This window comes from Anas platyrhynchos, chromosome Z (genome assembly GCF_047663525.1).
Source record: "Anas platyrhynchos isolate ZD024472 breed Pekin duck chromosome Z, IASCAAS_PekinDuck_T2T, whole genome shotgun sequence".
NCBI lineage: Eukaryota > Metazoa > Chordata > Aves > Anseriformes > Anatidae > Anas > Anas platyrhynchos.
Genome location: NC_092621.1, coordinates 77,868,493 through 77,886,758, shown reverse-complemented (window position 1 = coordinate 77,886,758; position 18,266 = coordinate 77,868,493). Strand labels below are relative to the sequence as shown.

The window sequence follows — 18,266 nt, the reverse complement described above, 5'->3', positions numbered from 1 at the left end:
GAGCAAGGAGGAACGGTATTAAAGAACGACAAATGTTACTTTACTGATTTTAATTCTTAGAAGCAGTGCTTGTGGTCTGAACTGTTGTGTGTGTGCTAGATGCTCTGCAGGTATGGACAGGCCATGCTTCAGCGAGATGAGAGGTTGAGTCCAAAAAAGAGAGGGAACAGGTTCCCACCGATTTGTGGGGCAATTGAAAGGAGCAGTGAGGTAGCACCATTCAGCATTATCCTTTGGGAATTGACATGAGAAAGTCAAAGAAAAAGTCCATGGAAAATAATACTGAGAAGCATTGAGGAAATAGTTTGACAGTTGAGGGTAAAAAATATTAATTAGTGAGGAATGAGCAGCATTTGATAAAGACATCAGGTGAGTATACCTTTTGATGGTGACATTGAGAAGAAAAAACACGTGGCTAGCAAGTTGGGGGTAGGCTGTCTGCATGGATGCTGAAGTCCAAGAGAAAACAGGAAGAGTATTGTGTGAGGAAGGGAAGAGCCAGGGTTTGAAACCTTTCTCTCATATAGGATAATTTGAGGGGTGGATGAAGACAGCCGTGTGGAGGAAGGAAGAAGAGAAGAATTGATTAAAGGCTGGGGAGAGCCTGAGGGTGCAGTCAGACATGAACCGGACAAGAGAATTTCAGATCCTTTGTAGGATCAGACAGCTCATAAACAACTGTAGACCAACAGATCTGTCTTGGTTTATGCTTGAGAGGAGCAGAAGAGATTGTGAATAGCTGTTACCTAATTTCATCTGGTACAGTTGTTTCAGTGACATCAGAAGAGGCAGTAAAAAGGGTTGTAGGAGATGGTCAACGAGGTAAGGAAATACGCTAAAAGAATGGAAGTAATGGAAAGGTAATTGAGTGGAAGGAGCAGAGCACAGGTATAACAAGAGCCTCTTTGAGATGAGGTCTTTCTTCCTCATATGTCTGTTAAATTCTTAGATTCTTGTAGCATGCTGTAGATGCTTAGATGCTAAGCATGCTCTTGTAGCATGCTTAGATTCATGTAGATGCAGTAGTATGCAAACACTTAGCAACTATTGCAGGCAGAAGTCAAACTATTTTCTGTTTAATGTGTGCCCCCAAACCTGTGATTGTGAAAATATGATTAGTTTTTCAGAGTCAGCCCACAGTTTGTTGACTTAGATGTGTTGTGAAGTTCATGTTAGAGTTCTGGTGAAGCTCCAGGTGACACATATCTTTTCCAAAATGTGAGGTCACACATGTGTCTATTTTATCTTTTGTTTCCAGACCTCTACTTTAATTTGTTATGGGTAACTAAACAGGACAGAATGCTGTCCAGATAACGATAGCCTTGCTGTTTGTTTCAGGCAGGATTTATAGAGAAATTGCTACATTTGGCAAATGTTTGCTTCCTGCATGGCATAAGCAGTGCTTTGGTCCTGGTTTATTTAATACTGCAATTATTTACCTAATAGAGCTAAGAATAAGACAGTGAAAAATCTAATGCTTTTGTTGCTTTGAAGGAGGTCACTGTCTCTTTGCTTGTTTCTCACTAGCCACACAAACAAACCAGGCGATTGAACTGTTTATGTTCATTTAGGCTGTTTTGAGTTCAGGCATTCAGCATAGACACAAATGTGGTATTATTTTCTGTCTTCCTTTTGTAAACATAGCATATTAAGTTGTTTTGAGATGAACTTCAGAAAAAGTGTAATACCAGCACATCAGGAACAACACTAGCAGTAGCAATAATTGGCTTGTTTTCAAATCTTTACGGATCTCTATTTCTACCTATTTTCAGTCCTATTATCTCACGTGCATTATACAATTCAAGGGTTTCAAAGATACCAAATATTTTAAGGGTATCTTGGGTAAATTAAGAACTAGTGTATTTTGTCCTTCGTGGAATCTTTTGCTCGTTTTAGGATTATTCTTGTTTGTTCTTGAAGGTGATCACTGACTGTTTTGGTGAGGTAAGAAATGTTTTATCTAAATCACACTAACTGCAGTGGAAAAGCTTTGTGAGATGAGAGTCTGATGGTTTGCTGTAAAGGTGATCAGATTCTGAATTAATTCAATCTCTGCTAGAAATTCATTTTGCAGGTGAATTCTTTTATTTGAGAAAGCCTCAGTTCTTTGACATCTAGGACCAGAGGGAAGGTTATAAAGATAACCAATGTGAATCATATAAAATACCATAATAAACACATCATGTAATTTACAGTGCTCTCAGCCTCTTACTGCTGTTTTCCCCTATTCATTCTCTTTGTGACCTCAAGCATATCTAAATTTGAAATAAGGTACTGTAGATACAGTGCTAACATTTGACATTTTGAGTTCTTGTTTATGAACTGTTACAGGTAAACGTGTCTCAGTATGAGTCGCTGGTCCTTAGTCAGGAAGACACATCTCTCTGATAAGAAATAGCCTTAGTAGAGGTGGTATATAACGTAGGATCTGTGTAAATAAATTGTGTGCTAATTTGGTGCATGGCTAGGTCAGGATCAGGTAAGCAAAAGTAACATAATAGATTTGGTCTGCTTTTAGGCAAGCAGAGCATGTTAGTGGTTGGAGGAGTGGAAGAGCAGAGAAGGGACAGCAGCACAGCAGGGCACAGGAACACCTCAGGAATGAAGTCACTGGTAGAAAATGTTTGTGTCATGACCTTCACTTCTGGGGAAAAAGAGCGTTAGTTCCTCCTGGTCTGCTCATCCTCTTCAGGCTGAATATGGCTTTCCTCCAGTGCAGACAAATTTCTTGTTATATGAAGAATATTACTCTGTAGTCTTCATACCTACCTGTGATATGTAATATTCCATTTCTGTTTATTTTAGTTTTTGATAGAAGTCAAGAATTCCCATATGTCATGTGTGCCATCAAGCTGGGTTATGGTTAGTAGGTATGTAAAATGTCTTTCAAGTTTGTTTTGTTTTAAAACATGAGAAATAAAACACGGTATCTTGGTGTTACAGTTAATTCCACACACATTCTTTTTGCTCCATGTGTTTTTTATTTTTAAACTGAAAGCCAACAAAACCAAATTGTTATGTTAATTCTTGCCATAATAGGTTTGATTTAAAAGCACACAAAACCAAACTGAAGAACTGGAGTTCTTAATTTTTGTTGTTCTTTTCCCTCCCCTCCTCTTCTCTCCCCTCAGGTACAAAGGTACAAGCCTTTCAGAATGATAAATGTTTATTATTTTATTCAGATAGGTAAAGGTGTCTGTACTAAGATCTGTTTGTGCATCTCAGTAAACTCATTGTATTTAAAATGTCATTTTACTTATACACACAAGTATTACTTGGCTTGTAGTAATGTAGTAACGTAGTGTTACGTGAAGTAATCATGATTCTTGACAGTAGGTTAAAGAGAAGTGGACTGAACTATGTAATGGGCTTTTTTTTTCCTCCTCAGTCGTTTGTTTTATTATTGAAGCAGGTCAGACACCTTCATGTTATAATGTATGTACACAGACATCTATCACCAGAAATAGGCATAGCAAAGGTGAACTCTAAAGTGTTGTTACTGACTTATGCAAGAAGTATTAGAAGTAAACAGATTAGTCAGAAATAAGAAAATGCAGTAAAAATAATAATTTAAAAAAAGGCAATTAAACAACAACAAAAATAAAAATATGGCTAGGAAAGCCAGAGTCCTTTAATAAAAATACATACGTAAATAGCAAGTGCCCCAGATGGAAACTAGTATATGTGCATGACAGCCTGTATTTACTACATTTATTTCAGACTCATCATAGTTTTCCTTTTTAAGGTGATTTTTTTAATTGTAATTTTTTGTATATGCAGTCACAGAAAATTTATGTAATTGTGCAGCATATTGCTGAACAGAATTTTGTGAAATATATATACTTCCGTGATACATGCTATAGTGTGAAAAACATTTTAAAGGCTTTTTGAATGGGTAGTGGTGCAGCAGCTGGTCACTTTATTCGCAGTATAGATCACTGGAATCAATAGAGCTTAGCACCACCATAAAATAACTTTTTTTTTTTTTAACATACACTTTCAAGGCTTACAGAGAATAAGAAAATATGTCCAATTTTGCATGGAGATGGTATAACTGATTGCTTAGTAACCTTGATTTCCTGTTTGGCTTTTCTCTTATCTTCCAGCACAAAAGCTGTCAGCCGTTTCCACTCTCCTTTCATTATAGAAAATTACAGACATCTGAATCAGCTTCGGGAGCAGCTAATCCTTGTCTGTGGTGCTGAATGGCTAAATTTTCTAGAGTAAGTTTACAAAATAGGATTCATCATTTTTTTTATTTTTATTTATTTTTATTTTTTATTTCTATTTTTTTAAATTTTTATTTTATTTTTGGTACAGGAACAGCAAAAGATATTTATTTTTTGATAGAAAGAGTTGATAGCTATATTGCCCACAACAAGTATGAAGACATGGTCAAAATACTGTTCTTGAAGTTGAAGTATTTTAAAGCAAGACCTTTACAGACAGACCTGAGACCAGATATGTTATCTCCAGATTTTGAAATTCTGGTGAAAATGTAAACTTAATAATGCTAAGTGACTCCCAAAATTTGGAAACTAGTATGATAGCACTAAGAACCTGAAAGTGCAACTCTGTGAAAGAGTGAAACTGAATCTAGTATTTTTATTATGTATTTATTTGTGATGTACAATGCAAATAAGAATAATTTATTGTACAAGCTAAGCAAATTCTTCTTTGACATTACTTAATATACAGTATGGTTTCACTGTTAAGTGTGCCATTATTGAAAGAAAAAATAAAGTACAGTTGCAGTGTTAGAGTTTTTGAGTGAGAACTGTTCAGGGTATTCAGGCAGTCTCCTGGATGGATGTAATTCTACACAATCGTATGCTATGTATGATAACCCTGCAACTGACTATGAGTCTGGTAGAAGGTACCTAGAGTATTATCCCTCACAACTGCCATTGTTTGTCTCAGATCAGAGTTTCAAACAAACTTATTTGACTGTTCAGTCAAAGGATCTTCCAAATGGGAGTTTAAAAATGATTTCTCAAATTTATAAATACCTCTGATTTTTCAGGTGTTGGGTTATTGAATATTTTTTAACTTGTATGAGTTACAGACCACTGAAATTGCTCCTCATGTCATGCGATGATTACTGGCTTCCTGTTGTGCTTTTTTTCCCTGATACTGAAACTTAGCAAATTCCCTTTGAAGCTGTCTCAACATGACAGGGACATTTTACCTTCTCTGATCTACCATCACACTGAATTTCTGCAAGTAAACATTACTATGCCAAAGTTGTCTTCTAATTATGTATATGTCGTATGTCAGTAGTTTCGCCTGTAGTAGCTTTCTTCAAAAAGACTATTTTTCTTTAGCACCAGGTCAGCTGCTTTAAATACTGGACAGACAATGAGTCCATCATGTATCTTTTAAAGACAAGCAATCAAACTGGGCCCTCTGTGGCAGGGGATGATGGTTTTCCCTGAGGGTCCCACCTCTGTGTTGCAGGCTGGTATTGGGCTGGGTGTGCCTTTGTCTTTAAGTGTCTCAGCCCCCAGAGCTCTGGAGTTGGTGTAGAGACTCCCTGCTGTCAAATGGCCTTGGCAGTCAGAGCAAGAAGAGTGGGAATTAAGCTGATCCTGCAAAAACACGAGTAGACTTTGAATCATCTAGCCCCATGAACAGGATGCACTGCGGGATAATCTGGGGCTGAGGATGGGGCAGTTGGAAGCAGGTGCTTGGGGCCAGGGAAGGGACAGGAATCTGTGTAGGACCTCGCTGACAGGAGCTAACTTGGCTGCAACACAAAAAGGTGCCCCCTGTACCCTATGTTAATACTTTTACTTGCCCAGTGATGGTTTCTGATTAACTATGAGCAGGATCCTGCTGCCAGCACTGGCCTAGGAGCAGCTCTTGTTTTATTTGTGATCTCTGTGCAGCTGCGGAGCCACAGGTTGACCAGCCCAGTGAACAACACCAGCAGTATTTTGAAATACTACTATTTTAACACTCATTTAACATTCCAGAAATTGTCTATGATGATTAGTTGCTAAATGCTGTATTAGATTTCCTGTTTTAGTGAGTATTAAAATATGTTTTCTTGCTGCCAGCCCTTCAAAATTCTTGTGCGGTCTGGAAGTCAGGCTTCATGCTTTGTGGCTTTTGCATTAGCATCAGTTCTGTAAAGGCTGTAGGTGACATACAAGTGGCAGAGCCACAGTTTCCCCTTCCCTTCACTGGTGCCCAGGACATGCTGAATGTCATGCCATGAATGTACCTGGGGCCAAGGTTTTGCCTCCTAGTAGGAACCCAGAAATTCTGTTTATTTGGTAGGAACGAGAAAACACATTCCAGTTTGCTCTCCTCAAGCTGTTTTGGCTTTGTGATCCTGTAAAGTAGTTTTGTTAAATAATATTTGTCACTAAATTAGCGATCTGAGTTTGAGCTGACCTGTGTTAACCTCTCTGCACTTAGATCTGCTGCTTTTCACGTTTACTTTGCTGTTTTCAATGCTGATAGCAGCATACAGTATCTTACCCTCTCCCACCTTTTAAAATTCAGCTCCCATACTGGATTTATATTCCAAGTTGTATCCTTGAGACCAGGAGAGGGGAAAAGGAATTCGTAAGTGCTAAGAGAATGAAGTCTACTGAAAACTGTGTTCGCCTGGTAACTTCATTAATGTACTGGCTGAAACAGTGCCATAAACAGAAAATGAATTCTTGAATTTTCTTGAATTCTTGAATTTATACAACCATTTGAATGGTTGTATATACCATATTTTGTTGAAATTGTGGACAACTCCTGTGTTCAGGCACTTTTATTGTATATATTTTTGACTTCAGTGTATGATTGAAGTGAATTGGCACCTGGGATTCAGTTACCACTGTGATAAACAGTGGCATTTTTATAGACTTCATTTAGGCAGCAGGGATCAACTGCAGACCCCTTGCATGCTATTTAGCGAATTTCATTTTGTCTGCTTTTTTGTGCTTAAAAATAATTCCTTGTTACAACGGAATCATGAAGTCCTTCTTGATTAAGGTTGTGTCCTCATATGGTAACTTAATACACTGCTGGGAGATTTGAATTCAGAGTAATTTGAAGATCGTAGGAGCCCTTTGAGAAACCTGCATGGGGTATATTTTGACAATACATTTGTATCTGTATAAACTTTTTTTTTTTCTTTCTCCTGTTATTTTTCCCTGTTTTGGAATAGCCATTTTAGTGAACATTATCACCCTGTGTCTAAAGCGATTGGTCACCTAGCAACTATCGACTGTCTGTTCTCATTGGCACAGGTGGCTAAACAAGGAGACTACTGCAGGTAATCAATTTTTAATTTTTATTTGGGATTTTATAGGGAATTAGAGTATTTAAAATAAATTTCAGTTGAGTTTGTGTAGTGCAGTATGTATAATTAAAATTGTTTACAGTAATTTAACTTAATCTGATTTTGCAAAGCAATGCTTTTAGCCTTATTTCAAGACCATAAATGTTGCAATTCACATTTGACAGCTTCCACTTGTCTGTCTGTTGTTTTACGTGAGTCTAGTTGGTGGTATCTCACAAACACATAAATATATGTTGAACTTTGCATGGAAACAACGTCCATGCTCCTTACTATTTTCCCAGAGAGATCTTTCTAATACCAAAGTTTCTCAGGTGTATGAGATGTGTTTCAAAGATGTATTTCGAGTAAACACAGGTAAATACTAACGCCACCTCCTACAGAAGTGATAATGCCTCACCTACGATAGCGTGTTCAGATCTGATGAGCTGTGCACATCCCTCCAGCTAAGATGCATCCATGCATACAAGGCAGTGCAGCCTGGGACTCTAGCAGTGCCAAGGCTATTCCTCTTGCTCTCTGGGTTGCAGAAGCACAGAGCCTCAAGTCCTGCTTCCCTGAGGTTGGTCTAAAGCTGGTTCCTGAGCTTGCACACCCTGCAGCTCCTGTGTTCCTCCCCCATCACAAGCCCATGTCTCTTGCCTCCTCATGGAGACTGTCACCCTCACTGGGGTGCCCATTTCCATCCTGCAAGGACTCTGTCCCTGTAGACATGGAGGCACACAGAGACACTAATTCAGCTTGCTGAGAGCTGTCCTGGAGGCCTGTAGTTACTATTTCTGAGGTATACTGTATACATCTGTGTGTGGAGTTAGTTTCCAGTCCTGTTTCCAGTAAGTGTTTTCATTGTGAAGCTGTACCAGAAGCAGTAGAAGTGATCAGACGATTACTTACAAACAACCATCTGATTTAGTGAAGTTTGAGACCTGCGAAAGTACAGCAAATTGTGCATTAAATGTGTAAGGAGAAAGGGAAGTCAACTTAAATATACTTCTGATTTTATACAGAAGATAATAAAGAATATAAAGATAATATTGATCACTGTGGACTCTTGGGATCTTGTGTGCCTCTATCAGAATCTCTTTGAAAGTAATTGCTCACTTATTTCTGTATACTCAGATGAGAAAACAAACTGAAATCTTATTAATTCACTGCACAGAGTTTAAATAATTCACTGAATATTAAAGAGTGGCTTAGAGCTTATAAACCGTCAGGGAGGAGACTTCTTAGCTAAACCTCAGCCAAAGGGAAGATGTCAATAATTAACTCTGGAGGTCTACAGAAAAGAAAATGGGACTTTCATATTAACTAGTTCAGGAATTTCAGAGGAGTTTTTTTTTTTTTTTTAAGGCATTTAAATGAGTTGTTCATTTAGCAGCACAGGTGCTCCACACTGCTGTTGGAAAGAGCTAAGTGTCTCTTACAGCTTCCGTGGGTCGTCCTGGGATACCCATGTTGGGAGTCTCATCCTTTACAGGAATGATGAATGAAGTCAGGGCTCTCAGGCAGCAAAGTTACATATATAAGGGTGATAATTCAGGTAGCCCAGACATCATCATCATCATCAGATATTTGTGTTGTCTGCTCTGCAGTTTGTAAATTTGGTAACTTTCTGAAATGCTGTTGGAAAGATGCTATATGACTCAATAACGTGTTAAGCATTCCAGAGATTTTTTTTTTTTCCCTACTGCATGACACATGCTTGTCACATTGTGAGGACATAGGGCAGGAAAGACCTTTTGAATGACTGTGTCTGGGGCTTTGCTTCTGTGGGCCCCATTGTCTGAAATGAGAACAGGCAGTTGGCAAAGCTCGTGGCATCCTGAAAGTACATCCTGTCTCACAGCTTTGTGGAAGGAGACACGACCAGTTAAAAAAACATGGTGATTTACGAAGATGAGGGTAGAATTTGAAAATAGCAAATGGATCATTTAGCTGACATCTCTCCTTCTTGGCTCCAAAATGGAGAGGTAGAGGAGGAACATACTTCTAGGTATGTGCTCGTCCCTTCTCAGACCATCCTGTTACAGCTACAAATTAGTTACATATCTGACAAGAGTGGAGAGTGAAATTTTCCTTTTTTTGTACCCCAAGACTCAGTCCCGATTGACTTCATCTCAGCTATGTAACTGCTGGGACTATCCATATGCTGAAAAAAAAACATTCAAGCAAACAAAAAACCAAAACCAAACCCCACACAGCATTTCCAGCTTGCCCCTCTTTCCCCAGTGACTTCTGTTCCAAATATGCCATTGTTTTATCTCCATTTTCCTTTCTAACTGCATAGTCATTCTTCAGCCCAAGGAAAATCACACTTCCCCTGAATTTTGCATTCCTTCTGAAGTCCACCCAAGTGTTACTTCATTTCCAGTCCAGAAGTTCTGTGGCTTTATGCCATTATTCTCTTTTCTCAACTACTGCCACTTCCCTAAGTTACTGCTCTTACCACAAAGCGCTTGTACTGTAGGAAAATGTTGCAGAGACATGAAACCACTTCTACCGCTCAATTTATGTTGCATTTCACTTATGATGAAAAAGGAGAACAGGAAAAAAAAAACACAACACAGTTATAATTTAGTCTTTATAGTTATATATAATACATATTATATTATATAATATATATAAATATCTATGTATATAATATATATTATATATTATAATATATTATACATGTATATAAATTTATAATTTAGTTACTATGTTGTTTAGTGTTTTTTGTTCTGTGAAGAACAGACAGCTTTTTGAGGTGGAGCTTCTTAGACTGGAGATATGTAACAGAATTGTACATGGTTATATCCTTGTGTATTGGTTATATCCTTGTAATTGTACATAAGTTATATCCTTGTATATAGACTAATTTGTAGGTAAGGCGGAGCCATTTGAAAAAACACTTTTTATTACATGGTTTGGAGAAGAGAAAATATACAAGTAACATAAATCTGGTTTGCATATTTATTTCTAAAAAGATACTGTCATTTCAGTGTTTCAACTTAGTACACTTCCTATCAACAGTGATTGTGATGACTCTTACATGTGTTTGGAAGTTGCTGCAAAGTAGGAGTGCCGCTCATATTTTTACAGAATTACGGCTCTGTCATCCTGTAGGCTTTGATTTGTATGGTTTAATGTGTTGTCAGTCACAATATACATAGCTGAACAGTTTTGTTTGCTATCCATGTGCCAGCCAGGGCTTGATGCTGTGGCAGCCTGGACCAGTGTATGAGCAAGATCATTTGTGAGAATATCAATTGTATCTGCAAATGGTGGAAGTTTGTTGGAGCGTCTGTAGTGGTGGTGTTATAAGAGTGGATTGTCCTCAAGTTAAGGGTTTTGTTATTGCTTGTTCATGTTGTAGTTCTTACTAGTTCTTTGTAATACATATGAACAACTGAAAGCATTTCCTACATATTAAAAAGAATCACAAAAGTACTGTAAAATAACTTAATCCACTAATATTTCTTTAAACTAAATGAATCCATTCTTTAGAAATATTTGATAGCAAGAATTCGTTTTTATATCATTTGCATATTTTTACAAAAATCTGCATTGTAGATGACCCCCGCAACAGCTTTTAATTACAGTAGTTCTAAGTAATTGGTTACAATGAACATTGAAATTAATGTGTCTTCCTTTTTGCAGACCAGTTGTGCAAGATAATCGGCAAGAAATAATCATAAAAAACGGCAGGCACCCTGTGATTGATGTACTACTGGGAGAACAGGATCAGTATGTTCCAAACACCACTAACCTTTCAGTAAGTATCAAGATACCCTTTGGGATTCAAAATCATTCAGGGGAATGAATCTGGAATTTGCTCTTTAGCCAGGAAGTTAAAATAAATAATTTAATTACAGAATGGCTGCTTGCTTGCATTTCAGAGAAGACATTGCTAGACATGACCACATCAGTTTTGTCTGTTTTCTGGTATTTTGCAGCCAGATTCTCTCTTAGCAACCCTGTTCAGGCTTAATCACATAAGGAAAGAAAAGAGGAAAGGGGAAGGGAAAAGGAAAAAGGAAGGGAAAGAGGGAAAAGGAAATCTCAAAATCAGGAAAATGTGATTATTTTTAAGTAGTTATCTTTAAAAGATAAGTGAATAATTACTATTTTTTTTTTTTTTTAACCAATGCCATCAGAGAGAGTCTACATTTTGTAGTAAATTTATCTCAAATTTATGGAGATTTTTAATGTTTGTTTTTCCATGGGCATATAATATACAAATTATCAGTCACTTGAGTTTCTGTGTCACATTTGCAGGCTCAGTCTTACAAATTATTTCTAAGATAGCTCAGATGCTTTAAGGTATTTCTCTACTATATGTTTTCCTTTCTTTCTGGAAGTGCTAAATTCACACAGCATTTCACAGTCTGATGAAGCGTATTTGGAGTTCTGACTTTTCACTGTGTAGTATTGTGTACACACAGTGTAGACTGCACGTTAGTTGTAACAAGCCATTCATATTAACATAGATGAAGATCCCTGATGTGTAGCTTTGCAGACTCTGTGCTACCCATAGGTCTCCCTGACTTGTTTTCTGCAACAGAATTAAGTAATAGCATGCTGAGAAGTAGGAAGACTATTAACTTACTTGGTGGTGTTGTCAGCAGGTCAAAAAGGGCTACAACTTAATGTTTTTTATACAGTACCTAAACTGTATAACCTACATTACGTAAAATTGGTATAAATATGCAATTACCTTAGATAGAAAACACCGCCTTATTTTATTTCATAAATCAGTCTCTGATGAGCATATTTTATTTTTTCTCCTTTTTTTCCCCCTGAAAAACTAAAACCTGCCTGTTAAATTGTATGTCCTTTTGACTTTTTTGTTGAATATTTATTTGTCTATATCTTTCTTTAAATACTACATTTCTCTTCCTAATGAATATAAAAATATGTTTGCAACTTACCTCTGAATACTTAACTGCCTTTTGATACAGTAAACATAGAAAAGGTAACAGATGTCAGCATGGAATATTGCCATGGTAAGCGCTGTTCAAGTTTGTGTGTATTTCTCTGGAAATATTTTTAAATGCTGTTCTGTGCTGAACAAGGATATAGATACTGTGTGATACTCCATAGAACATTTTCAAAAATTTATTTGAACTCCAAAAAAGCGACAGATGGCTCTTACAAAAAAAAAAAAATCAGCATTTCATTCAGTAATCATCATGCACTTTCTTCCTTTAGTCTCCTTCTTATGTTGGCTTTTCAGGTACTGAGTGTTACAAAAGCAAGTGGTCATGGTGCAATCACCTCCTACCATACTGTTGGTTTGAGTTCTCTCTTTTTTGAGAGAGGTGGATGGGAATCCAGTTTATTAAAATGTCTCTAGTTTTAATTGTTGTGTTTGAATCAGCAGGAAAATGCATCTTCTGTCATGTTTTCAACTGAAATGTTGTCAGATATCTAACTTCAGGAAAGCTTTCTTGCAGTGTCCTGAAATAAACATTTTATACTTTCATTCTCCCTCTCCTCCCCAAATACTCACGGAATTTTTTAGTACCTTTATCATATATTCCAGTAAGATGTTAGATTATGGTTGCATGCATTAGTAAGGGTGGATGGATTCTCTGGGCTGATGCTGCAGTGTATGTTTTTCTAAAAGCTGGCTTTGCAAACCAACCACCAGTCTCTGTATGTGCTTGGAGGGACCCTGCAGAAATACTACACCCATGCAAGAAACTTGTGTGTTAACTCATTCTGCTTTTAAGTATCTGTAAATTCTTGTGTTGAGCGAAGTGGTGGTGGCCCTGACAAAGTTTTAGTAGCCGTATTGAAACTATACCTTGGAGAACAGGATGTTACGAATTTTGTTCCCTTATAGACATCTGCATTTTATTACATCCATCCTTCATTCCTGATAATGTCATTTTCTATGTTTTAACTTTATTGCAAGTTCCTTATGAATGTGTTTCGGTTTTGTTGTTGTTGTTTTTAGTAAAAACTAAACAGCTTTTACATACAGTAAATACTGGGTGCATGTACCTTCTGTATGATCTGAATTACAAAATAAAAGTGTCAGTCCTATATGAATTTTATTTGCCTCGCTGTTGACAAGAATGAAAACCCAAAAGAAAAGCAAAATTGAAAAGATCATGAGGAGATTCTGTGGAGATACTCATATTTTTCTTGTCATAGTGCTTGATGACCTCCAAGTTTCCTAAGTAGTGTGGCTAATATTCATTATGCAGAGCTTATCCTTTCCGCTCTGCCGGTCCCATGGGGCAATGGAATATGCTGACTTTTGGTTAATTCATAAATTGTTGGATTTCATTGTAAGTTGTAGTACAAAATAAAAGTCTGTTTATCTGAAGTCCTTTCATAACTTAATTTCCTAGTCTTGATTCAGGCCCTGAGAAGGCTTTATATGTTCATTGGTGAGTTTTAATTTTGTGTGAGGAGTTGTCTTGCACCAAAGGAAGAATATTTTGTTTTGGCGCCATAGACAGGTTTAAGTACTAGAAGAGGTATTATAGCTGAGATGAATGCTTGTGTCTGATACATCTTCCGTAGGATTTCAGTGATTAGATAAACTGATCAATCGGAGATTGGATGCAGTCTGCTTGAAATGTCTGTGTTACAACCAAGTACTGCTAAACTCAGAGAAGTTTTGATTTCTTGTAGTAGCCAGTCTGTTTGGATGTGGGTATGTTGAAGGGTTTAACCTGGGTCGGATCTTTGTATACCATTTGGCAATGAGAACTCAAATTGGAGAGGAATCCAGATCACAACCAAATTGGGGTGACAGTGCCTATTCTGAAAGCTGATGAGATTCTCCCATTCTCCAAAGAAAACTGCACAGAAAGTTCTTGGAGTGCTTTCCTGGTTTCTTGATGGAGAAAGGGAAAAATCTTCCGCACTCTGTCCATATTTCTCCAGAGCAATGCGTGTTGATTGCTATGCTTCTCTCTCACCAGCCTGGAGAGATCTTAGGAAGATTTATCCATCTGAGAATTCATTATATCTTGAGAAGTGAATGTGATGAACTCTAAGAATGAATGAAGCTATTCAAATAGAAGCAGAATGTTTAATCCTGAGGACGTGTCCTGTATCTTTCTGAGCATATGTATACATAACAGATTTTCTATATGCATCATACACAGACAATATATTTAACCACTGTTCTGTGTTTCCAGGGAGATGGTGAAAGGGTCATGATAATAACTGGACCCAACATGGGAGGAAAGAGCTCCTATATAAAGCAAGTTGCATTGATCACTGTCATGGCACAGATTGGTTCCTACGTTCCTGCAGAGGAGTCAACAATTGGTGTTGTGGATGGTATTTTTACCAGGTAATCTTTCAAAATTTTCCGTATGTTTACGAAAACTTTACTACAGCATGGGGTGTGTGGGTGTGTGTATATCAAAATATAATTTTGTTTTTCAGGTAGAACATTAGAATTTATACTTAGCTTTCTCCTTCATTTTTAAATACATACACTGGTCGTTAGGTTTTGTTTCATGATTTTCTATTCAGCTGTTTGACTACAGAAACTATTTTGGAATTTTTGAGACTTTAAAGGAGAAGAATGTTAATGTGTCTGGCGCAGTAAAGATTTAGATGTTTAAATGCATCTGCCTGAATGGACATCTCAGTCAAATACTCTGCTGGGTAATACCTATTTGATGTTTCCCCTAAAATGAATGCTGTTAACTCTGAAAATCATGTCACAGTTTCTGCTGCGCATCACAGTTGTGCATACTTCCAATATTTGGGACTGAGAATTTGGGTCCACATATGCCCTATTCTTACTCTCTTTTCTGTACTATCAGTCTTGTACATATGTTACTTGATGTCTTTTAAAGAATGCATAATGGAAGTTCATTTTACCTGGCATGTCTTAGTGTCATATTTAAAATAACGTTGAATAACTTCTAAAGATTACCAGCGCAGTCCGAACTTTTATTCAATAGCCAGGTATTACCGAGGATTATCCAGCCTTTTTTCTCCTTCCTCTTTTCTCTCTTTTTTTTAATCAGCAAAAGTTCTGCGTTACTGATGTTATTTGAGCTGGATAATTATTTATGGTTCTGAGTTTCACAAAGATTATGTATTTGTGGTAGAATTATCCTCCATGAAATGTGATGGAAGATTGCATTTCAGAGTTAACTTTTAACGCAGAATTTGAAATATTGCTCGTATGGGATTGCTCCATCATACAAAGATACTGTATTTTTATGCCTCACTGTGTCATGACAAAAACGAACAAAATAATGCTTTGATGCACTTCAGTGCTAAAGCCATTGAACAAATTAGAAAATAATTTGTATTATTGTTCCAAAATTAATTGGTGCTGAAAATTCAAAATAGTTACCTTTTTTTTTCCGTACCCTATGTTGAAAGTAATTGACTATTTGATTGAATGAACGTTTCTGAGAGGATGTGGAGATACACAAGATGTAATTTATTTTACGGCAAAAATATTCCAATGTTACTAACAATTTGAAGATTATTTTTGTCGTGCTCTGTGTTTCTTCAGTGAACACAGAGTGCTGCTTTTGTGTTCACACTGACTTAATTTCCAGCCATAAGAGCATAAATGTGTTTCTCTTACACTCAGTATCCCTTTCCCTCTAATTTTGTTTGACTATCATTACAACAGGATTATTTCAGCAGAAAGATTGAGGAATGTGACATGGTCACTAAGGAGTGAGATTTTGTTCTGTGCCCACTGTCAAGTGAACAAGTTGCTTTCTGTCCTCTGTAGTGTGAAATCCTTGAATTTAATATATCTGAGTTTCACCTGTTCCCAGTGCATTTCTCTTATTCCACTTAGCTTTTTTTCTGCATTGTGGGTATTTTTGCATCTGTTCTCATAACAGTTTTACCTTCTGTCATGCTGCTTTGTGCTTTTTGATTTCAAGCCAAAGGGATTAAGGTATGTCACCTACTGGCTGTGAGGTTTCAGACCATTTAATTTGGAGCCCAATGAGATTCTAATCCAGGGGATTAATTTTCTTACCTGTCTAAATTAGCTCTGGAAACTCAGATGGATATGCCTTTCATCAATTAATGTGAAATGTGTCAAAATTGAAATGATGAGCACTCAAAAAAGTATACTAAAGAATTACTTAAATTTTTGTCATTGCACTGGTAATTAAACTAATTGGCTCAAAATCAATCAAGAACACATTGAAATTTTATTATTTACAAAGTAATAATCATGCATTAGTTAAAAGGTTAACATAAGAGTAACAGGAAGCAAAAACACTGGTTTATGTAATACATTCCTTCAGAAATCCAAAATGGTCAGATCTGTAAAAGATGCAGTGGAACTGCTCATCTGTGCACTGATTTAAACATTTCACTTCTGTATAATGTAAATTAAGTGAATGTATTCTACTGCTGGGACAGGTATTAGCGATTTGCTATGTATGTATGGGATATTAGATCTTGATCCAGCTGTGGCTTTCCTTACAGTACCAGTGTTTAGGAGGGTGCTTGCATGTTGATTTTGCTTCTGCCTGTGGAGTTTAGGGGTCTTCCTAGCTCTATATATCCAAGTAGTGATCGTCCACGCTCTCTGGGTAGGTGAGTTCTTACGGCTGTTTTCCGTCCCACTGTGTTTGATCTTCAGTAGCTGCAAAGTGGTCTTCAACACCCAGTTGTCTTTGTCTTTTTCTAACTTCTGCTTCATTTTAACCATACCCAAATTGTGAACTTCACCCTCTCCAGTGAGAAAATGAAAAACCGATCAGATTCTGCAGCTCAGAGACTGCCAAGGAAGCAGGCACTTCTATGTTTTGTTTTGTTTTGTTCTTCAGGGTTCTGGAGAAGGTCTTAAATTACGTAATTTCATCAGGACAGGTTAATGTGGTGCTATATTCAGGATATTTCTTAGCCCTAGGAAGTTAATTTTGTTGTAGATTGTAATGCCTAGTAGGAGGAGAGAAATAATAAATTCAGATATGACATGATAGGTCCTACTTTGTTTCTTTAATGCTCTGACTGGCTGACAACACATTTCTAAAGCTTCAGCTTTTGCCAGGAACTCTGTTCTGGTAAGGAATGAGCTTGAAGAAATTTCTGTTCATGCTCTTTCTCTTACTCACAGTTCAGGGTTTTTATTTTGTTTTCTTTATCTGTTTTTATTTTTTTTTAATAGGATGCAGTTACGCAGACATCCTTTCTGTACTGCCACCCCAGGCCATTAGTGTCTTGCTGGAAAATGGGATTTTTTTGTTGATAACTTCGGTATATTTTTAATCTTTTAAAAACATTGCACAGGAAGATGTCAGCTTCCAAGTTATTTTCATCACTGCCTTGATGTGTTGTATTTCTAGATGCTGCTATTACCATAGCACCCCTGCTGCGAGGGGTGCTTTACCGGCTGGCTGTATGAGGAGCTCTGTGCATCGGGAGCACCAGCAGTTCTGGTGCTTCCTAAGTTTTTTTGAATATTGATGCTGTATTCTGCAGTCACTTTTTTGATGGTAGACTGCATCTTTGAAGTGTGAATTTATATAGGTTTAAGAGATTAACATTCATCTAGGCTTTGTATCTTGTGTTTTAAGTAGGGTTTCCATGGAAATTGAAAGATTGCTACTATGGTTATTCCTTTGGATATATTTAGTATTTATGTATTATAGCTTCTCTAAATTGACTTTAAATAGTGCATTATATTAAACGTTTTAAAGCTGCAAAAGGGTTGTAGTTTAAAGGAAATGTCTTGCTTAGAGGTACAGTGGAAATAACAATGATTCATTACAAGGTGAACAAATACAATACAGTGCTAGGGCTTGTCCAAACATTTCTGAGTAGAGTTGATAATTTCATCCTAAAGAGGGGGAAAAGGAGAGATCCTTTCACTGCGTAATGCCCCTAAACCCAGGTGATGTGCTATTACAAGTCTGCAAACTGAAAACTTTGGGGGGCATGAGCAATTTCTTCCAATCCTCCATTTGCTTTATTCACTTAAGGAGTTTTTTGAGTGCTCCTGTGGGCTATCACCATATTCCAT

The 18,266-nt window shown here is 37.1% G+C and overlaps 1 protein-coding gene across 4 annotated transcripts in view; it reads left to right on the top strand.

The window, feature by feature from the left end:
• MSH3 (mutS homolog 3) overlaps positions 1-18,266 on the top strand; it is a 112,988-nt gene that overhangs the window by 71,480 nt on the left and 23,242 nt on the right. For all 4 annotated transcript variants that reach the window (XM_072030781.1, XM_072030780.1, XM_072030782.1 and 1 more), the window contains 5 exons: positions 2,806-2,870; positions 4,107-4,223; positions 7,169-7,276; positions 10,940-11,054; positions 14,440-14,597. In XM_072030781.1, the coding sequence (XP_071886882.1) occupies positions 2,806-2,870; positions 4,107-4,223; positions 7,169-7,276; positions 10,940-11,054; positions 14,440-14,597 (563 nt within the window). The remainder of the gene's footprint in view (positions 1-2,805; positions 2,871-4,106; positions 4,224-7,168; positions 7,277-10,939; positions 11,055-14,439; positions 14,598-18,266) is intronic.